The sequence below is a fragment of the Pipra filicauda genome, unplaced genomic scaffold, assembly GCF_003945595.2.
Source record: "Pipra filicauda isolate LSUMZ 115617 unplaced genomic scaffold, ASM394559v2 scaffold10_size6260569_pilon, whole genome shotgun sequence".
Classification (NCBI taxonomy): domain Eukaryota; kingdom Metazoa; phylum Chordata; class Aves; order Passeriformes; family Pipridae; genus Pipra; species Pipra filicauda.
This window is the reverse complement of record NW_024103541.1, coordinates 2684301-2705618: the sequence shown is the minus strand read 5'-3', so window position 1 is coordinate 2705618 and position 21318 is coordinate 2684301. Positions and strand designations below refer to the sequence as shown.

General features: G+C 39.2%; 1 protein-coding gene across 6 annotated transcripts in view; it reads left to right on the top strand.

Moving 5' to 3' along the window:
* Positions 1 to 21318, top strand: part of MYLK (myosin light chain kinase) — a 201432-nt gene that overhangs the window by 62209 nt on the left and 117905 nt on the right. For all 6 annotated transcript variants that reach the window (XM_027714929.2, XM_027714928.2, XM_027714930.2 and 3 more), the window contains 2 exons: positions 19074 to 19281; positions 21025 to 21073. In XM_027714929.2, the coding sequence (XP_027570730.1) occupies positions 19074 to 19281; positions 21025 to 21073 (257 nt within the window). The remainder of the gene's footprint in view (positions 1 to 19073; positions 19282 to 21024; positions 21074 to 21318) is intronic.

The following is a 21318-nucleotide window of genomic DNA, read 5'->3' as shown; positions in this document are numbered from 1 at the left end:
GGGGTTTGTGAGCCTTGTCATGTGTGTATTAAGGTGGCAAGCTAATCTTCCAGTTCCCTTTCTGCATTTAGAAGACTAAAAAGTTCTTTCATTACTTTTTGGGGAAATCTTAGAAAGCAGATTAACTTTCTCTGGGCAGGAAAAGATACCAGGATCTGAAGGTATGTGTGTAGGTGAATAGAGCAGCAGGATGGACTGACTCCAGCAGGGCTCTGCTCCGTGACTGCCCACATAAAGAGTCAACTCTCATCCACATTTCCCTAGTCCATGTTAAATTCTGTACAGAAAAATACTTAAGACATGCAGGTTTCTGCAGCAAACCCTTGGAGAAGCTGAGAACAAAAAATGAGAATCTTTAGTGTTCTGTAACCACTGAACCACTTTCATGTGATCTTTCATAGAAACATAGAATTATAGAATGGCTTGGGTTGGAAAGGACCTTGAAGATCATCTTTCCCCTCCAATTTAAACTTTGGTTCTGAGACCAATACAATAGTCTGCATCAGGGGTTTTGCCTTAAAAAATAATAAAATGAAGGTGGTTGACCAAAACAAGTATTTTTAATTGATAAATATGTGATTAGATGCCTGCACATAATTTTGCTGAACTTAGGCAGCAATAGAGTCACTACATAAAAAATATAGCATCAATACATCTGGTTCTTTACTGTAATGTCACAGAGAGTCAAGAGTTAAAAATGACAAATCAAAGAACCATCAGTTTCCACTTAACCCTTCCCTGTCCAGAGTGATATTAACCTCTGCATTTGATTGCAGCAAGCACTTAACCTGCCTTGGTATAATTTTTGAGAGTAATATTAATGTTCATTCATTTTATGAGCCTAAAAAGTATTTGTGCTACAGCTCTACTTGAGAGGAACAGCCAAATATCATGCTACAGACCACAGACTGTTTGCCTAGGGGTCAGGAAAGAATTTTTCTCCTTGGACAAAGCGCTGCACACTTGGCAACAGTGAAGTGTGGGTTGTTTTTCTGCTTCATGTGAACCATCATACATGGTCCATTGCAGAACCAAGATATTAAGCTACTAAATCTTCTCCTTCCATCCCCCTCCATCTAAGGGACCTGGATGGTAAATTTTAAGGTGAGCCAGGCCAATGTCAAATCCTGCCCTTTTAATGCACTTTCTGGTTGTCCTTTTACCACCCTGCTGTTGCAACACCCTGTCTGTTTGTTCAAATCACTGAAGTCCAATGATGTGCATCAGTTTGCCAATGTCTGAGTTGCTTTTGCTGCTGCTGATTGCACAGGTACCGTTTGAAACATCCTGCCTGAGAAAATGAGCTGGGATTAGGCAATGGGAAACAAAAGGCACTGGGAAGATCAACAATGATTCTGCTATCTGTTCTGAGATGGAGAGGAGACCCATTTATGTGGTGCATTAAGAGGTAAAGAATAGGGAAGCATTTCAAGAATGAAGAATGTGTTAAAGAGAAACACTCCCACAGCATTTGTAAATTCTTTCAACTGCCTGCTAAAAACTGGAAAAACTGATTTCTAACTATTTTATTTTATTGTGGATGCTGTACCAGCTTTGCATGGCAAAACCTTTGGTATCTTCTCTTAGTTTGGGGCTCAAAGCAGCAATGTGTGCTCCATTTCCAAGCCTCAATCAGCAGGCACTCCAGAAGTAAACACTAATTACATTGTAAACCAAGATTTCAGATGGCAGGAACTGACAGAAGTGCATATCATGTCAGAGGAGGATGACATGGCACAAAATCCTTTGTTGTTGGCATGACATGCTTGCTGTTATAAGACATCCTGGGCAGCCAATTGCATGAAGCTGCCAGTGGATTTGGATTTGCACTTTCTGGAGGGGTGCCTGTTCTGACCATCTGAGGAGGAAACCCAGAAAAGACCCATGTTTTCATGGGAGACAGTTGTCTGATAGAAGTGAACGCTGTGGGAAGACTTTTACTGATCTGTAAAACTAACATGCACTGTGATACTCCCAGAAACATGATACAAAATAATGAGGCATGTTTTGAGGGGAAAAGAATTGAAGAAGTTCTCCACTTGACTGGAGATTTTATTTGAGCTTTCTTTCCACAAACCACTGAGCATTCTTGGGGAAAATGTGGTGCAGCGAGGAGTTACTGAGACATTTTGTATCAGACAGACATTGGGGTGTAGACAGCTGAAATAAAAAAACCCACAAAAATAAACACAAATCAGATGGCTGTGAACAACTCATTGCACATTTTTCTGTTTGGATCTTCTACTGCTATGTCTCCTTCCTTGGTGTAATCGACCTCCCATTATATTCACTTACCACAGTGCTGGTTTTTTATGCATACCCATGTTCTCATGAGTAATGCATGCATCATCTTATTTGGTTTTATTTTACTGTATAACTCTGTATTGTCATACAGAAACAGTGTCTCAATGGAAGTGGCTGCTCCGCTGGGAAGTGGTTAAGGTGCCACTCAACATTACTTCTCCACACAGTGTCATCCCAGAATTATTCAAAGACACTTCCTTTCATCGACTGATACAACCACCCATGTGTTGACACCCATTTTCCCTGCCTTGCAAATGATATGTCCTTTGGAAAAAACTGCAGGTGTGCAAACTGCTGCTCAAGAAATTTCTAGGTTTTAGACAGGAATGATGGCCTGTATGCTCCACTTCTACTTCTCAGAAATTGATTTCATACCTGTCTGCCTTTCACCTGTGGCCGTCATAGTTATACTTAGGGCTTTCCTGGTAGAAGTATTTAAGCATTCCTTGTGTAGTCTTTGTGCAGAGTGTGTGATGATGCTCAAAATTGCTGCACTTAATACACTGTCCCATGAAACCGATCAGTGCATGTGCTGAGGCAACAGCCAATATTTCTGGATGTTTGGCAGCAAAGTTTGGTCAGACCTTTTGCAGAGTTGCTTCAATCTGCCAGATGTTCAGAAATCCTGGACAATGCTGAATATCCTCAGATTCCACCCAGACAAAATTTCTAAGCCAGAAAGAGGCCATGACTGGGGAACACTGAACATACAGTATCCCTATTCTGAGTTGCCATTTTTCAGGGTTGATTTTATTCTTTTGTATAATTGATCCTGTTTTCAGTAACCCACTAAACTGTGGGAGAAATGTGCTATTTGCCCCTATCCCATTTATTACTGTGTTTGCTTTCTGTCTCCTTTCCCACCTTAATTGCTTATCTACAGCCAGCTAGGGACAGGAGTTCTGCTGGTCCATGCAATGGCAGAAAGATTGGCTCCCTATTCTTGGTTGTTGTGGTACTCACTGCTGTAATTAAAGGAACATCAAAAACAATCTAATAATAATGGTGGTAAGAATAATAATAAAAGTTTTTTATAACACTTTAACTAATGTTCATATGAAAACAAAGACAATCTTATATTGTGTAGTATCCACCCAAATCAGCATTGTTTTAACTGAAGCCAGGCTATGCATTTGTGCTGCTCTTGGTCACCACTTTTTCTTTCATTCTTTACTTTTTCTTCAATGTGTTTCCAAGTATTTTGGATTTTGAGGTGGAAGCAATTTAAATCACATGATAAGCTGACAAAAAAAATCTGTGTGATTTAACTGCATTTACCTGCCCCCAGTTTGCATTGAGGAAGCCAACAAATTGTTGACTCTGACAAGGGTATTGTAGGTATCTGATTTGTGATCACCTGCTACTGTAATGTATTGTTGTAAAGCATGGGTTTGTGCCAGCTAAAGAGGACAAGAGTGTTTATTTAAGAATTTATCTACAAGGATGTCCCTAAGGTTGATTTTGAAGAGCATTTACCTCATTAGTAAGGATTTCTGGACTTGCTATTTTCTATAGTAATTAAACAGAAATCAGAAAAAAAGTCTTGAATTACATATTGATAAATTTCCAGAGGAAAAGGAGATATAAAATATTCATATTGTGGTGTAAAGGAGCTTCAGTTTTTACAAAAATAATGGTGGACTAAATACTGTGACTAATCATAAAGTCCACTGTTTAGGCATGATGGCATAACAATGTCTGAGAAGGGAATAGAACAAAATCTAGTGGTTTCCCAAGAGAAAAACAGCTAATCAGCATATCCTAAATAGCTGAACAAAAATATAATCAGAGATTGAGATCATGTAGGTCAGAGTAGAACCAGTCAGTATAATTCTTCTTATTATTCTTGTCCCATGATGGTTAATCATGAATCTCTCAAATTTCAACAAAGTCTTATGAGGTTCTTCAGTTCTGCTTTTAATTTGAAAAATATCATCATCTTTTCCAGACTAGTCTCCCTTGCTCCTCTGGGTCAGTGCACAAGTCTTTGTTGTGGTCAATTCCACTGGCAATAAAACTCATCATGTAACATTATGCTTTCTTATTTAAGTAAATGGTCTTAGCAGTACATGAAACATGACTGCAACTTAACATAACGATGTTTTAAATTTGATTTTTTGGGGAATTGTGCATTTCATGGTCATAATATGTTTAAAGGTTAAAAAAGACCTAGTAAATGGAAGTGTGTGAGTAGTTGACTTTCTTTTCCTTGCCCTGCAATAGCCCATAGTGGTGTGAGAGGGATGAAAAAGTGGGGAAAGTATTTTGGTTGATTTTTTTTTTTCTTCCACAAATATGCCCCTAGCTTAAATTTTGTTTTTCTAGCTTACCAATAGGTAGAACAGAATGCTTATCATCAGGCAGGCATTTGGCTAACTAGTAATATTTTTGCCTTCTGCCATCATAAGGAAGGCTTAAATTCACTCCAGGCCCTTGTCTCCATCTGGGTGATGAAACCACAAAGGTCAGGGAGGGGCTCAGTGCCACATATAACAACGAGAGCCCCACCTAAAATAGCAAAGTATGCATTTGACTGTCTATAAATGTGTCCTTTAGAGTTTGCACCAAATGCCACCAGGTCACAGTTTTGATGCAGGAAAAGAAGGTAGTCATTAATAGCTAGCAAGCATGATGCATTCAGAATCTCTGCAGAAGGCCACATGTGGAGAAGGTTTATAATCAAAACACATCATTACTCATTCTGGTTTTGCTCAGTCCACACTCATTCCAGCACCTAGACTCCAAAGCTAAAAATTTCTGCTTTTGACATGTTGCTTGGCTCTGTTTACTCAGGGATGCAGTATGAAGTTCAGAAACCTACTGGGCAAAACCAGACGACATCATTTTTTTTCTGTGTAACATCTGGACTCTCTAGTATCTAAGTGCATGCTGAACAGAAAGAAACATTGCTGTGAATCGTGTACAACTGAACCCGTTAATGAAGGGGAGAAGCCAGTCTGTCTGACAGGGAGCAGGGAGGGCTGGCTGCTCCCCAGAGGAGTGAGCCAGGAGCTGAGGAGGAGCTACACACAGCCTGTGCCATCACCAGCTGGGCACAGTCCCACAGGCTCTGCACACATCAGGTAGTGCCATGGGCTCTGACAGGGTCTACTGCTGGTCCCAGACATGGCAAGCAATGAACTGGGTTCAGGATTCCAAAAGCAGATACAGTCAGGAGCAAAAGTAGGCAAGGCCAGATTGTCCTTCCATAGGTGCCCAGTTCAGTTTTTAGTGTTCAGTTTGTAAGACATTATCTGGTTACTGGAGGTTTCTGCATTTCTAGCAAGGGCCTGAAACAGCACCTGGTTTTGTACCTAAGCTGCCAAGAGCTCATTGTTCAGTGTTAGTTAGGGGACAAACCTGCCTTCATCAAGATTTTTAAGCCAAAAGTCAGCTTTGAGCCAGTTCATAGTTCAGCATCCCATGTGAATACACATCTCTGTGTTCTTCTCTTATGTTGGGAAATAACCTTTGGAAGAGGAAAGATGTTGATGTGTTGGGGTAGTGCGTGATGAGGGAGACACTGCTACTCCTATTGCAGTCAGAGATTACATGTCAAAGCTCTCTGCACTAGCTGGAGCCAGAAAATCAAGGCATTCCACTGATGGGAATGTCCCTGAGGTGACTCTTCCAGTATAAGGGCTTGGAATTGCTTGCCTAAATATGTTAACTTTATTCTTCTAGGAGACCTGACAACCAAGTTGGGAATTAAATCATATTTGTTGACTCACAAGTTGGTGACTTGACCTCTGAGCTAGCCATCCCACATGAAGAATATGTTGTAGTGAGAGTCTAGAGATGATCTAAGCTCTTATGCCTTTATTCTTCACAGGAGTTTTAGGAATAGACATAGTGGAAACCTGGAAATCTTCCATTTTCAAAAAAAAATTCTAGGCTTTCTGGTGATGAAGACAGCTTTATTCTCTGTAAGTCAGTGCATCGCTGTAAACCTGTAGCCAGACAGAACAAAGCAATTCTTTTCTTCTGAAAATACTGTGGCTAAAACTGGTACAAATTCATAGTCAGTTTTGCATTGTTTTATTGCTTATGTGGAGACCTTTGTAATTCACGTGAAGAATTAGGCAAAATGGAAAAATAAGTTATGTTTCTTTCTGGATTTTCCTTATTTTTCTGCACCTTTTCAAAATACTGTGGTAAATGTTACTCTATAGAAATAGCATTTATTATAAACACAACAGCTTAGCTTGCTAAAATACTAATTAAAAGCCATACTTCATGCCAAGTGCAATGTATACAAAAACTTTTCATTTGAAGATGTCAACAATCTCCACACATAGCCCAAAGAAAATAAGAGAAGCAAAGACTGACAAATTAAATAGTTCTGCTCATGGTTATTTGCCTTTTGGCAACAGAATATTGAGATTATTTCATCCAGCTCTGCACTTTCTCAACTCATGTTGAATCAGAATGGTAATTTTCCTCTAGCTGCATAGTAGAGTCAAATTGGAACTCTGTGGCTTGAGAGTTTGCCATTCTTTCCATGTGCCCCATTATACACCAGCAAACCTATAGTTATGGTGCATGTATTTAAATTGTTTTTGCAAAGCTTAGAATATTAATGTAGTGCACACTGTTTTGTAGAAGGTTTGTAAATGCACCCACACACATGGTAGTACGTGAAATCGAATTCATTTATGTCATACTCCCATACTGGTAAACAGAGATAATGAATTATAAATAATTATTAAAAAAAAATAAAGTGAATAACAAATTTTTCTGTTCTGTGAACACCCTGGAACAAGAGTTCAATATACTTAAGCTTGATTATTTTTGTCTATATGAGCTCTGGTGTTCCCTTATAAAAGAATAACTCAGCAGTTTGTCTCTGCAGGGAGGCAAATATAAATATTTCAAAACAAAGTTATGCTGAAAGCCAAGGCACTAGAAGAAAAATTATGATAAAGTCTTGGAAATACAGATTAAAGAACTATGGCAAATGGTATTGATTTTTGCTTATTTCATGGTACCACTTAGCCTAATTCAAGTAGAGTCCTAGTGTATGTCTGCGGATGGTATTTAACACATACACAGGCCAGAGTAGAGTTGGATCCTTCTCTGCTGGCCTTCCTAGCTAAAGCAACAGAGGAAATAGTCATTGTTACCTCCTTGACATTTATGTGGGGTACTGAGACATGGTGAGAGTTATTGGCTTGTGCAAGATCACACAGATAAACATGCTTGGATTCAGAGCTGAACTGCTATGTTCCAGAGGTTCAATTCCCATCCAGTACCTCAGACACAAATCTATCCTTCTTGGAGATAAATAGCTTCTGATTTTGGAAGAGAAAGTTAAGATTTGCAATAGGTGTGAATATCACAGCTATTTAGGTGACTGCTGATGGACTAAGGGCATCACCTTTTCAATGCCAGAATTAGGTCCTCAGAGTCTTGACACAAAGCTCGTTTGTTGGGATCTGCTAATGGACGGAAGTGTAGACAAAGATTTGTCTGCTCAGGAGACTATTACACAGCTACAGGTTTAATGGAAAACACTGTTGGATTTGTTCAATCCTCTCAATAGCAATGCCAGCAACGGCAGTGAAGTGGAGCTCTGTTGAAAGCATAAGCAGAGTAAGCGCTTCTTCCGCAACCCAAACAAATGGAGCTACTTTTGAGCGCACGTGTGTGTTTCTCTTACCAAGATCACAGCAATTTCAGTTTTGAGAGAAAGCATTAGAAAGAAGAGGCAAGCCCACAAACTTTCTCTTGAACTCAGCATGTCTATAAATATTTATCCTGAACTGTTAAACTAGAAATTTATAGCCACATCAATTTGTACTTAGTATTTCAGTTAGTGCTTTGAGGGTTTTTCCTTTTAAACAGTTGTTGCTCAGCCCTTCATTTTTATTTTTATTTTAAACACAGCCATTCATACATTGTACTGTCTGAATTACCTCTCCTAAGCTGTTATTAAAAAGTGTATGTGTGTATTTGGGAAAGCTTATAGATTTTACAGATTATTACAGGATGAAAGACAGTTGCTGATGAGCAGTTGATGTTCCACAATAGGATTTTGTATGGAAGTCTTCATTGTTTAATGCATGGCCAGAACTTGCACATAATGGAACAAACAGTGCAATGAGAAATGCTAATGTATTTAAATCTTCACAATCCAGCATTGCATTTTTTATCTCTTTGTAATCACATCAGTTGTACTTTTTAATGAAGTTTAAAACAAATGGCACTTCTCAGCCCCACCAGGAAGCACTAACAAAGCAGTTCACAGAACTGAGGAGAGTTTTTGTAGCCTATCCAGAGCACAGCCTTTGCCAGCAGCATTCATCACTCTCAGCAGACAGTCTTTAAATGCACATGCAACTGTGCAGGCAACTCAGCAACAAAGTTTTAGCATTCTCTGTGGCCATGGCCAGGCTCCTGAATTGCAGGAGATAAATCTTGTCTGGTTGGAAGCTGAGGGCATGTTCATTCAGAGCACAGAGTGTTTGTTACCACTTTACATTCCAGATGCGGATTGCTGCCCTTAATTATGGTTTTCATAGCTTTAAACATATTTGCCAGTAGCTGTGTGTTTGGGCACAGAATGAAAGCATATATTTTTTCTTTTTTAAATTAATTTTCCACAACGGGTCATGCATACTGTGTGTGCTCATGTAAATTTGTAGAGATTCCTTATCTGTTGATAGCATGTACTGATAGGATGTACTGATATTGAATCCCTAAGAACATCCCTGAGCTAGGAAAGTATGAAGCTCATTTGTTCAGTGGCATAGTTCCTACAAGAAGATAGGGCCACTAGTAGTCAGTGACATGTAAAATAAATTCATGTCCCATTAAGACAGAAACTTCACATCAGTAAGTTAAAAAAACAAAGTCTTTCAGTCTTCCAGAAATAATATGCAAAGGAAAAATAATTTTTGCAAGTTTTACTGCGGTCAATGATGAACATTCTCTTTAGAAAAAAAGAAACAGAGTGGATTGTCGTCTTTAAAAAGCATCTGCCAATTCAAACCCCAAATATTATTGTTATGAAGGGATTGTTGCTCTGAAAATAATTGATGCTGTTTGGTTGTGCTTCTTTTGTGTGGTATCAACAGAGTCTTTTGACCTGATGCTGTCCCAGTCTCAAGCTGTGGCTCAAAGCATCTGGATTCTGTGATCAGTTTTGTGAGGTAAAACAGCAAAATGTTTACAGTTTCTAAGTGGGGACGTGCACATATTTTGCTAATGACAGAGCAAAATATTGGTGTTCATTTCATCCTGTACTTGTTCAGGGGGCTTCCTTGTGCTGATGCTTGGTCTAAACAACCATTATCCACCTTTCTGAATTGTTATTGAATGAAGGATGAATGAAGGATTCACAACTGAAAGTAAAAATGTGCATCAAGTCTTAAAAGCTAAGCTTTTGGTGGTGGGAAGAGGGGAGACAACTTCCCAAAAATTTATTATTATTGTGTTAAACTGTTTTATGTTTCAATCCTCTACTGCTGCCAAATAAAATTTATGAACAAAAGTAGTGGCAAACACAGGAAATGAGGCTGTCCTGTTGAACTGGAAATGAATGAACCGCTCCTGTTCTGAAACCTCTCACAACAAAGTGAAACTCCGGTCTGATTTCTCAAAATCCTGTAGCAAAGATTGCTGCTGCTCTGAAATGAGCACTGGTCCTACCAGGAAACTTCTGAAATTCTCCTAAACTCATGGCTACTGACTTAAAGCAGCTGCTTCATTTAGTAATATTTCATAGACATCTTGAGTCAGAATCACCAAAGCTGGGAGGATAGGGCAAGAGAGCAAGAGAGCAAATTTTATGGGGCTTAGTGGGCTGTGTGGAACAACTAGCAAGAGCCTTACTTCCATTCTGCAGCCACAGTTTTTTCCCTTTGAACTCCTTTACATCCTTACAGCATAATCCTAGGTGACCCTTAACCATGCACTTAGGTCAGCTATTTCTTTGCAATTTTTTAGCATTTTAACCTACTCAGGACCTCACAAAATTTATCAACTTTTAAAAGTTGGTCCATGGGAAGAAAGTGGGAAGAAAGCTTCATCTTTGCAGTTTGCCTTATTTTTTGCTTTGAGGAGAGACTCAGAATCAGAGAAAATTCTCATTAAAATTGATGAGAGTTTCATCCAAGAGAGAGCTTCTAAGTTTATCTAACGTATTTTTTAGAGAGTTCTTGTGCTTGCCCTTGCCTTTCAAATCTTTTTGGCACATACATGTGGCATCATTGAAGTTATTGAGAGCTGACAGAGCCGTATCTTAGTAAGTTGCTCACATTCTGCTCCGGCAGTGACTTAATTCTCTTATTTGTAACACTATTTTACATGGTTCTCATTTTACTGCCAAAACTCTGGACCTATTCTGTCTGGATCCTCTTTACAGTTCACTCAATACTATGCTCTTTGATATCTGTATACAAACACATTCTGTTATTATTTGTGGTAAGAAGAGCAGTGGCCTCCTTGTGCTGCAGCTTCATTTCAGTCTTTGCATTGATTCCTGCAATAGAAAATTTGTTGGCAAGGAGGAAATATGGCCAGATTATTTTTATCTAACCTTACTAAATATGGAAACTAAGTTCCTTTTAGTGTGAGTTTGACAAAGTCTGAGTGTCTCCATGTCTCAGATCCGCGGCTGTGAAGTTATGAAGTCAAAGTTACACTTTCCTGAGTGACAGCTACCTATTTCAGAACTGAAATTGTCTTCAGTTTGTACAAAACTCAGTTTCCTGCACACTCCTACTTTGATAAAATGCCAGAATTTTACCACTTTGCAGAGACCTTGTCAAGTTTGTGTGTCAGGATGGCATCTGGGTGGCATTGGAGGAAATAGGCTAAGCTTTCTCCTAGTCTTTATCCAAGGTTTATGGCACCTGTTTGGTTTTGAATTGGCAGCCTAGGGAAGCCTTTTTAAAAATGGGGAAAATCAGACAATGACTAAATTTAAATATAGAACTAAAGACGGACAGAGATTCAGTCTATTTATAATTCCATATTAAGTTTAGAAAACCTGTACTTACAGGAAAAAAGGTCCAGGTGAGCTCTGTGGGTGGTTAGCATAAAACTCTTGTCATGCACTTAATGGCTACAGGTCAGCTGGCTACAGTGTGGGGAAAGTAAAAAGGCAGATGTTGCTACTGGTAGAATGATTTATTAAAGCTCCATCAGAACAGCTCTGCCACTCTGAGACAGCAACATCTGTGTGAAAATGCCCCCATTAGTGTAACAGAGGTTTACAGCCTCTGGTTCAGCTGCTGATTGACATCCCAGCTACACCGACACGTGCTCCTCTATACAATGTGTTCCCTTTGTGTCCTCTGTACAGGAAAGGGTAGAATCCATCTTGATAGTGTTCTGAATTTCAGCTGAATGATGTTTCAGGTTATTTTGGGGTGTCTGAAGACTCCTATAACAGTGTTACTTTAAATACAGTAAATTTAAATTTATTATTTAAATGAAAGAACATGTAATTTAAGAAAAGCACATACGATTAATTCCTAAAGAAATAAGTGGGGCTTAAGTATTCTCTAAAGAGCTGCATTAATTGGGACTGGTGTTTGAACTCAGAAATTATATAAACTGAAGGCAGCTTGGCACACAGTGCTACTCTGAAATTCCACTGGAGTCCTTCAGAAAAAACATAAGACAAATGGACTTGTTGAGGTTATGGTACCTGGGGAAGCAATGCTTTATTCAAACAGCTACACTGGTGACTGAGCACAAAGCCAATACTCTGTGCACCTCTGGAAACCCTTGACACTGAGTTTCACAAAAGAAATATGATTAAATGTAGAAGATTGAAGAAGAAATTATCTGCAGCTGCTGTCTGCTTTTCAGTTAGCAGACCATGTCTTTCATGGATAGGTCATAAATTCTTCCCTGCTGAGTACCATAAAAACTGATTCCCCCAAAGAACTGTGGTAGTATATGTAGTGTTCAGCACCTTTGTAATCTGCAAAAAGGGGTTGAAGAGGCAGATACAGAATAAGCAGATTATGCAGAACTGCTTTTAAAGAATCAAAAGTAAAATTGGTGGGGTGCCATCTGCAAAAGGATCTCATGTTTGGTGTCTGGACTATAAAATATGAAGTGCCATTTGGCATTCATGAGTACAGAGTAGAAAAATAGAACACACCCAAGGTTTACAAAAGACCATTATTTTTTCTTGTATGCACATTAGGTAATGCTTTGAGGTGAGCATTTTTGTTCCTACTGTACTCCAGTTTTGCTTTAATGAGACAGCTGTGGATTCTAGACTGCTCTGTAGAAGAGGCAGCTTATTCGCTTTGTTTGCAAGGTTATAGCTAAGTCTCCAAATATTTAACATTTTCATGTTTAACCTTGCCAGGCAAGTTCTCTGTTTTAAAAGCAAGCTTTTAAAAGGGGTAAGCTATTCTTGAGATATGGTTTGTGTGTGTTTAAAGTCTCAGAAGGAGCTTAACAATGTATCATGTCCACTTTCCTTTATCAAGAACATCTGCTGTTCATTTGTTAAAGCAAACTGCAGCTTGAGCCTAACAGAAGCTTTGTTACAAGACTTACAAAAGACCTGCACTGGCCAGAACTGCGTCTCCCACCTGCACTAACCATAAAAATTAAATTAAAATCAAATTATACTACCTATTAGGTGGGCTGTAATCATGATGTTCAGTTGTAGTCTCAACAGTTTTATAGTACTTCTTTCCTAAGACTGAAATTAAGAGTTCACAGCAGTATAAACTATTAAAACAAGAAGTGGTGCTTTTTTCTAGTTTCAATGCACAGCTCTCTTTACACGGACTGATGACATGTTATGGTGTATCCAATTTTTACATCCTCTGCTAAGTTTGTTCTCAAGTACTTAATTCCCCTCACAAGTCTTTTAATCAAGGTCCAGATCCAAAATCTCTTGGCTCTTAATCCAAGGAAGGTAGGGGACAGTGGATAGAGTCTGATGACTATGGGAAACACCTCTTTTTTTGTAGGACCTAGGATGAGCTCCATCCACAGAACAGCTGTTACTGTTTGGATTGAGTCTCTTGGCATGAGAGCCTTCAACTGTATGACCTTCAGATGAGCTCATTACTCCAAGTTTTGCAAAAAGTGCAAGTAGTTTACTCCCTAGTAGTAATGAGTATTTGCTATGCCAAGTTCACAGGCAGCAGAATAAAGGTCAAAGTTTGGCACATACTCTGAGTGGTTTTTCACATCTCTTGACGTGTCCTTCTGGTGTGACTGCTAATCATCTGCCCACAGCAAACACTTGGGAGCTCAGTGGTAACATCTGACAACCCTAAGTGAAGCTATGCTCATTTTATCCCCTTGCAGCTTCTGTTCTCTGTGGCCTTTTCTGATGTGTGGCTCCCAGAAATTGATGGTTTCTGGTCGAAGATGGGCATAGAACAGAGAATAGGCTACAAAGCCTTCTCAAATTTCCCTCAGTTTCTGGTATTCCTTAATGTTAAGATAGGCAGGCAGCCACATAAGTAAACACCTGCTGTTCCTTTAGAGGAGGTCACTGCTGTCAGACATCATCTACCAACCCACTGACCAGTTTCTCTTGAAAGTTTAGTGCTTCCCTTGTCCACTGTGGTGTGGGAAATACTTTATTCTCTTCTGCTTTGCAGGTATTTTTATGCATTAGAAAACATTTCTCATTACTGCTTTTCTTCATATATGACTTGTTACCCAGGTTGTCCAAACCTTTTTTTGTGTTACTTTACAACTTCCAGATGCTACAGTCTAACTATAAATATGCTAACTACAGTACCAACAATCAGTGTTTTAAAGAAATTATTTCTTTGTGTTGCAATGATTGAGATACAGGCTAAGAGCATCACTGGTGGTAGCCTCAAGGTCTGCATATCCTTAAAAGTCTCAAGACAAGTGGAAAAGTCTGTATTTGCATAATGCTTTATTCGTGTACATGTACAGATTTACTGTAAGAAGTATATATTGTATTTGTCTGTCTCAAATATAAATGGGCAGTTCCAAGTTCTCACTGAGAAATAGGTGTCAAAAAGCAGTGTCACTTAGCTGCAGGAGCACAAAACCTGCTTATTTTGGAGTGTTACATCATAGAATCATAGAATCATTAAGGTTGGGCTCTGAGATCATCAAGTCAAACCACCAACCTCTCACCCCACATGTTCACCACTAAACCGTGTCCTCAAATACTACCCTGTTATTCTTTAAGAGCCAACAAAGGGGACAACCTTCCTCAAAAAGCAGCAAGATATGAAAATTAGGTTGAAAGCTTCATTTTGAATAGCATGTGAATAGATATTTCTGTCTCTCAAATGTAAATTCAAAATCAAGTTTCTTCAGATGGATCGAACCACACAAATACAACTGATTCTTTTATTGATTTGATTGAATACAACACACACATAGGTCTTAATTCTGGACTTTGTGGAATTAAGGCAAAGGTAGTCTACAGAAATAGCAGCACAACTGAATGCTGTGTGCTGACAAAATCTGGATGTCCTAAAATTCTGATTTCATGGGAGAAGGATTGTCTCTTCTGAGCAATTTTAGTCATTAGTGAATTCATATTGCAGCATATGAAATCATCTCTAGGAGGGGAGTTATTTTGAATAGCAACTTCTTAACAGCTGTAACATTGCCAGTCTTAGTACAATTTGTGGGTGCCTGTCTATATATGATGCAATCTGAGGAGATTTTGCAAGCAAATAAATCCTTTTGGTAGCTGTTTTCTTCCTGATCTCATTGCTTGTGTGTTAAATATGACCTTAAGTAGGAAAATGGGACATTTATCTAGTCCTTAACATCAAGCACTGAACACCTCTGCCAGTATAGTGCTTGAATATGTCATGTTAATGTTTGCCATCATTTCTAACAGTCTTTAGGTGTTACTGTCAAAGTGAGAAATACTCAATAATGGTTCACAGCCCATCAGTGTTTCACAGTTTCACTTACACTTTGGTTTATTGTCACTTACTGCTGACTCTTTTGGGTGCTGTGGGTTTATGTTCATTGTTGACCTCACTGGAGCCAGTGATGTGTTTAAGTAGGCAAACCTATGGTTCTTTGAAATTAGTGTATAAACAGCTCTTTTTAGATATAGGCTAATTTTTAAAAAATCTTTCCTGTCCTTTTGAACAAACAAAAGGATCACTGAATATATTTGCCATTGGTGGTCACTGAATGCCTTTTGCTTTGTGACAGAGGGGAATAGTTTGTACTGGTGCATTTTTTAATAATTCTATCCTTTAGCGTACGGCTTCCATAGATTTGTTCTATTTTTGACCCCTTATTTCTTTTCTTTGGGCATCTAGTGCTGCCCTCTTCAATAGCATTCCCTCAGACCCAGATGCAAAACAATCCTAACTCTGAGAGTTTCACACACAACAGGTTCTCTCTCAGCTCTGTCCCCTTGCTGTCCCCTTCTGCACAGAGCAGAAGGCCTCTTTTACCTTAGCAGACTTTCCCAGGAACACTCTAAGCAATTGATGCATCCAGATAAAAACTCAAAACTCATGTTTGTGCTGATACAATGGCTATTTGCTGCTTGCTGTCAATTTTCCACTTGTTATTGTTGTAGAACAGGTAAAGAGAAGCTGTAGCCTCAATGGAACTGGCAATACTCACACAGGCCAAGCTGTAAATAAAGGTTATAGCCTTCTGCTGCTGGGCATTAAATAAGCAGATAAATTTCTGTTTGCTGTGGATTTATGCAAGGCAGATGTTTTTAGTGAGCTCTAAAGGTTGGGAGGAATATAAAACCTGCTGCAGTTCTGGAATTGATCCATTAGGATCAAAACCCAGTAACCAGTGATTTGTTTAAGGGTCCCTGACACTTTTATGGCAAGACTATGTATTTCAGAGAGGTCTGGCTCAGTTTGAAACACATTCCAAACCCAAACCTGAAATAAATCCTTGCAACAGAGCAATTCTGTAAACTTCTGCTTTCCCATCAATTCATTTTTGACAAAAAATGAACGAAAAAAAATCAGAGTTTGGGAAGAGAATGACTCAAACTTTTGGAAGGAAATGGCATGCTGATTGCCTGTGTTTGTAATTTTCGGTGTGGCATTTCCTCAGTGTAGAGGTGTGGATGAACAAAATAACACAGACATAGCGAGCATAAAATAAACACACATAGAAGAAATGGAAAAGTACTTATTGTAACCTCAGTCATGTGATACTGGAAGGACACGTATAATGGTATACCAGAGCTTGAGGGGTCAGCTAAAAATGGCCTCATGTGGTCCAAGAGGGACTTAAGAATATTATAAAACAAAAAGGAAAAGGAAGAAAGGTATTTCCCATTGCTTCGACCCCAGTTGTTCCCTGGGATAATTGATGGAATGTTAATACTTGGGAGCTTTGAAGCTGGGTTGAACAATACAACAAAAACACCAGAAAGAATTACTGTGAACTGGAAAAAAACAGTAAATATATTAAGTGATGTGTAATTGATGACTTGCATTCACAGGCCAGAATCTCAGCAGCTGTAAACAGATGTGGTTAGACTGATTTTAGTGAAGGGGTTGTGATGTAATGCACTGAAAAGGTGGTTCTGCCTTCACATCATTCAAGTGCTACTCTGTCATTTTACTGTATTGTATTACTTGATGTAACAGTTTGAAAGCCATTTTGCCTCAAATATTTCAAGGAACTCTTAATATTTAGTGAAGTAAAAATGAGAGGTAGTAACTCTTTAGGTAAATCACTTAATCTCTCTGTTGGTTTCTTAATCTAGAATGAAAAGATGAGTACAAGGGCATTGACAATAGTAAGAAGCAGTTATTTGGTCCAAGTCACTTTCTGTGCCAATGAGCACATTATCAACTAACAGGAGTTACAGTACTGTAACAATCTCATATTGATGCTTCACAATTCCCTTTTTCTGAAAATGAATTGTGCTGAGAAAGATATTCCTTGGAACCTGTGCTCTGAGTAAGCACTAAACCAATTTGCTGGAGAAGAGTTAGAATTCTGGGTTGAGTGGGAGCTGTTGTTTTACAGAAAGCACAGAAAAGAAAAGGCATGGCCACAAAATGGCTTTAGAAAGATGCTGCGGGTTTTTTTTAAACAGGAATCAGCTCTCAGTGTGCAGGATCCCACAATTTATTCTTCATGGAACATGGCTCCTGCTTAGGTAAAGATAGACTCAGAAAGAACTGGAGAAGTTTGTACCAGAGTGGAAAGTTTCTTCAGTTTATTCAGCATATTCACGCTGTTCGCAAACATTAATGTCCTTTATATTGAGTAAGTAGTGTCAGGAAGAAGAGGTCATCACATCACTGGCAAAATTAATTTCTCTGAACTGATACCTAGAGAATTAAAGGAAAGAGAAAAATTTCTGACAGCTGTAGGTTAAACTCCAGCAAATGAGAAACCCAGCTGGAGTGAGGTGGGGCTGGATTAAAAATGAAAGGTTTTGAAAGAAGAGAACCTAGGAATGGGTAAGGTTGGTTGGTTAAAGATTTTAATTTGGAAAGTAAGTGCTGTGCAGTCAGAGAAAGCAGAGCTGAAACGAGGATTGAGAGGAGAATGCTGGGAGGAATTTGCCCAAGCCACAACCAAGCCTTCTTCAAATCAAGACAGATCATCAATATTTTGCCCACCTGGAGGTTGAAGGGACTTCCTGTTCAGTTGCCAAAATTTGATAATGTAGTTCAGAATGCAACAGTACTTCTTTCCCAGTGAGCAAACACAGCCACAACTATTACTCATCCCAGCTCATCTTGATCCATCAGTTACTTCATGACATGCAGGCAAAGGATCAAAGAGTTGGAAGATGGGGGGTGAACATATCAGAGTGGGGATTAGGAGAGAAGTTCTGCAGTCAGGAGTTGTTATGATGACTGGAGAAACTTACTCACAATTAACACATAGTAAGCGACCCTCAAAGGGGATGGGATCTCTCATACAGCAGAGGAAGAACCTTTGCCTGAGTAGTCATTTTGTTGGTGAAAACTGGTGTATGTCTGCTTTTCCCTTTCCTTTTTTTTTTTTTTTGCAAAAGAAACACACAGATCCTCATTGAGTTGCAACAGCTCAGTTGAAATCAATAACTCAGTTCTCAGTTATACCAACTGAGGATCTGTCTGCAAATCTGAAGGTATCATTAATGCCATAGCAGGAAGGGATATATTAATATTTAATGAGCACAGGACTGGTTCATTTTTTTGAAAATTCTTCTTTTGGGTAGACCACAAAGCTGTTTAAGTTGAGTAGTGTTTTTGTGTGAATATGTGTAGGTGCTTGTAGTCTCTCTCCCTCCATAATATGAGAATGACCCTTAATGACACTTTCGTAAATTGCAACTCCTTATCTTCTGCTTTTAAAGATCAAGGCAAAATTTGATATGTGTCTGCATTTCTTGCCTGTATATTGTCAGGAGCCACTATATCTCATTACATTTCCATTATAAGCCCAATCCTTGGCAATCATGCTAGAAATTTTTGGTCTGGCTACCTTGTAGTCTTGCATACTTAGAGGTGTAGTAGCACTACTGCCCTTCAGTTTCTGAACAGTGAGGACCCAGGGTAAGGATTCTTCATCGGCACTGTCACTTTGTTTCTGTGGAGAAACCGTAGAAGTGGGAAGATTTTCTGCATAGGTATCTATCTGCCTGACTAGTCTTATGATTTTAAGTTTGACTTATCCAAGAGTTTTTTCATTTCACTATGTTCTGCCATTTGGCTTGCAAAGAATATGTGTTTAACAGCTCCCGTGTCAAGAACTTTCCACTGCATTGCTAAATGTCCGACATTTCTTCCTGATGTCATCATCTGTTAAGTTTACCTTCTTTCTCCATCTCTCTCACATCTTTCCAGGTCAGAGGATACCCTGAGCCCCAGATCACATGGTACAGAAATGGGCATCCTGTCCCAGAGGGAGACCATTATGTCGTGGACCACAGCATTCGGGGGGTGTTCAGCTTGGTGATCAAAGGTGTGCAGGAAGGTGATGGTGGTAAATACACCTGTGAGGCTGCAAATGATGGTGGGGTTCGTCAAGTGACTGTGGAACTGACAGTGGAAGGTAAGAGGATACTTACATTACTGCAGTGATGATTATAGAGTTTAATTAAAGGAATAAGCTGAGTTAAACTGTCTAGTTAAAATCATAGCTTGTGTTTTCTTATTGGGGCAAGAGAAACTTCACAGTTTAAGGCATTTTTCAGGGAACTAAATGTCTACCGCTGGATGAAGTGTGTGTTCAGTTTCAGTATGATGATGCCCAGCTAACACAAGTCCTAGCCTTACAGATTTTGCTATAAACTCTGTAATTTTCATGGAAGTCACCACTCAGGACAGAAACAAAGGCCTGGAAACTTAACATTTTCTCTCAGGCAGTAAAAACTGTGGCCATCTTGGTTGCTTCACAGATAGGCACACTGAGTCAGTGGGTTTCTGGAGTTCTCCATGCACGCTGCCATTTGCTAAGCTGCACTCCTGGTTGTAATTGCATGCTTAATGTCACACGGGAAACAGCCAAGATCAAACCCAGGAATTTTTAAGAGAACATCTGCATATTAGATAGTTGCAAACTGCCAAATGTAAAATTTAAAGAGTGACACAAAGCCAGGGAAGGATTGAAATCAATTGTACTGCAATTTGGTCATGTCAGAGATCTGTTGAATGTCACAACCTCTCTGGTCACAACTTTGTGTTGAATTCTTGAAGCAAAGAAAAAAATCTGAAGCAGTCCTGAAACAATCAGCATTTAGGTTTATTCACAGTCAAAATCTCTAACAGATATCCTCAGAGTTCATACTGAAATATGCATAGACCTGGCGTGATTATTAATGCCTTCTGTTGTAAAAATCATGCAAAATCTTTTATGCCCCTAGTTTTAAGCCATGACAACTTTATGAGTGATAATTTACATGGAGGTGGAAGATTTTTTTTTAAAAGCTGTTTTTATATCAGTTTTTCTGACCTGGGCTTTGATGCAGTTTAAAAGAAACTTCAAGGCAGTACCCAATGACCGAATTTCTCAGAGTCTGAGAATTATATGGTCCTTATTCTAAAAATCCCTTTATGCATCAAGATAGCAAAGCACAGATTTTTTCCTCTTCTCAGCAAAGATACCTGTGTGGGGCCGACTGTTACTTGACAAATGCTACTGAAACACGATCTAGTCTTTCCATCTGCATGGCTGTCCTGTCTGACAGTGATGTGGGTTCTTATAAGGCTCTAGAACAAGTATTTTTTTCACAGCCATCAGACTTGTTTGTTTGATGCTGCGGTCTGGGTCTCTCCCAGGTCGGTCCCAAAGCTTCCCGGGCGCTGTGTGCACCAGGTGGCGCTGGGATTACACGGCTGCGCAGGGATCTCCCTCCTGCGGACGGCAGCAAGGGAGAAGCTTTGTTTTCTTTACGGAAAAGGTGGTGTGGGCTAGCATGGGGCTGAAAACCCAAACGAGTAAAGTAAGACCTCTTTCACAGTCCAAAAACCTTCTTTTGCTATCTTAATTCGAATTAGTGCTGCACTGTAGAAATTAGACACAGTGTTTTATTCACTTGTTAAAAAATATTTCTGCCTTAATACTCTGCAGTGTTGTTACTACTAAGTAGACAGTAACTGTGCTAAAGCTTGTTTTTGAAATTGGAGAGCCTAACTTTGAGACTACAGATGACATAACCTTACACTGCAAATGTTGCATTTCTCCTTTGCGTTTGAAACCTGTAGAAATGCATATTTTACACAGTCTTTAGTGTCTGTAATTCCCAATGGTCTTGACAAAGCTTCTGACTTCCTGTTTTTCTATCCTATATTACAGGAAGCTCCTTGATGAAATACAGCCTGCCATCCAGTGCCAAAACCCCTGGGTAAGAAGTCCAATGGCTTTGATATTGTTTACCAAACACTTTAATATATTTTGGTAGGAAAACAAGTAAAATTACTCTTTCTAAAAATCTCCATTTATCCCAAGCAGAATAGCTACCATGAGAGCTGCAGGGTTAGCAAAATGGTTGAGACTGTGAGGATACAGCTAGTGCTCCCACATGCTGACTGAGGAATTAATCTGGCTGAAAACAGAACATCCTGCTGATACCTGCAATATTGCACCGTC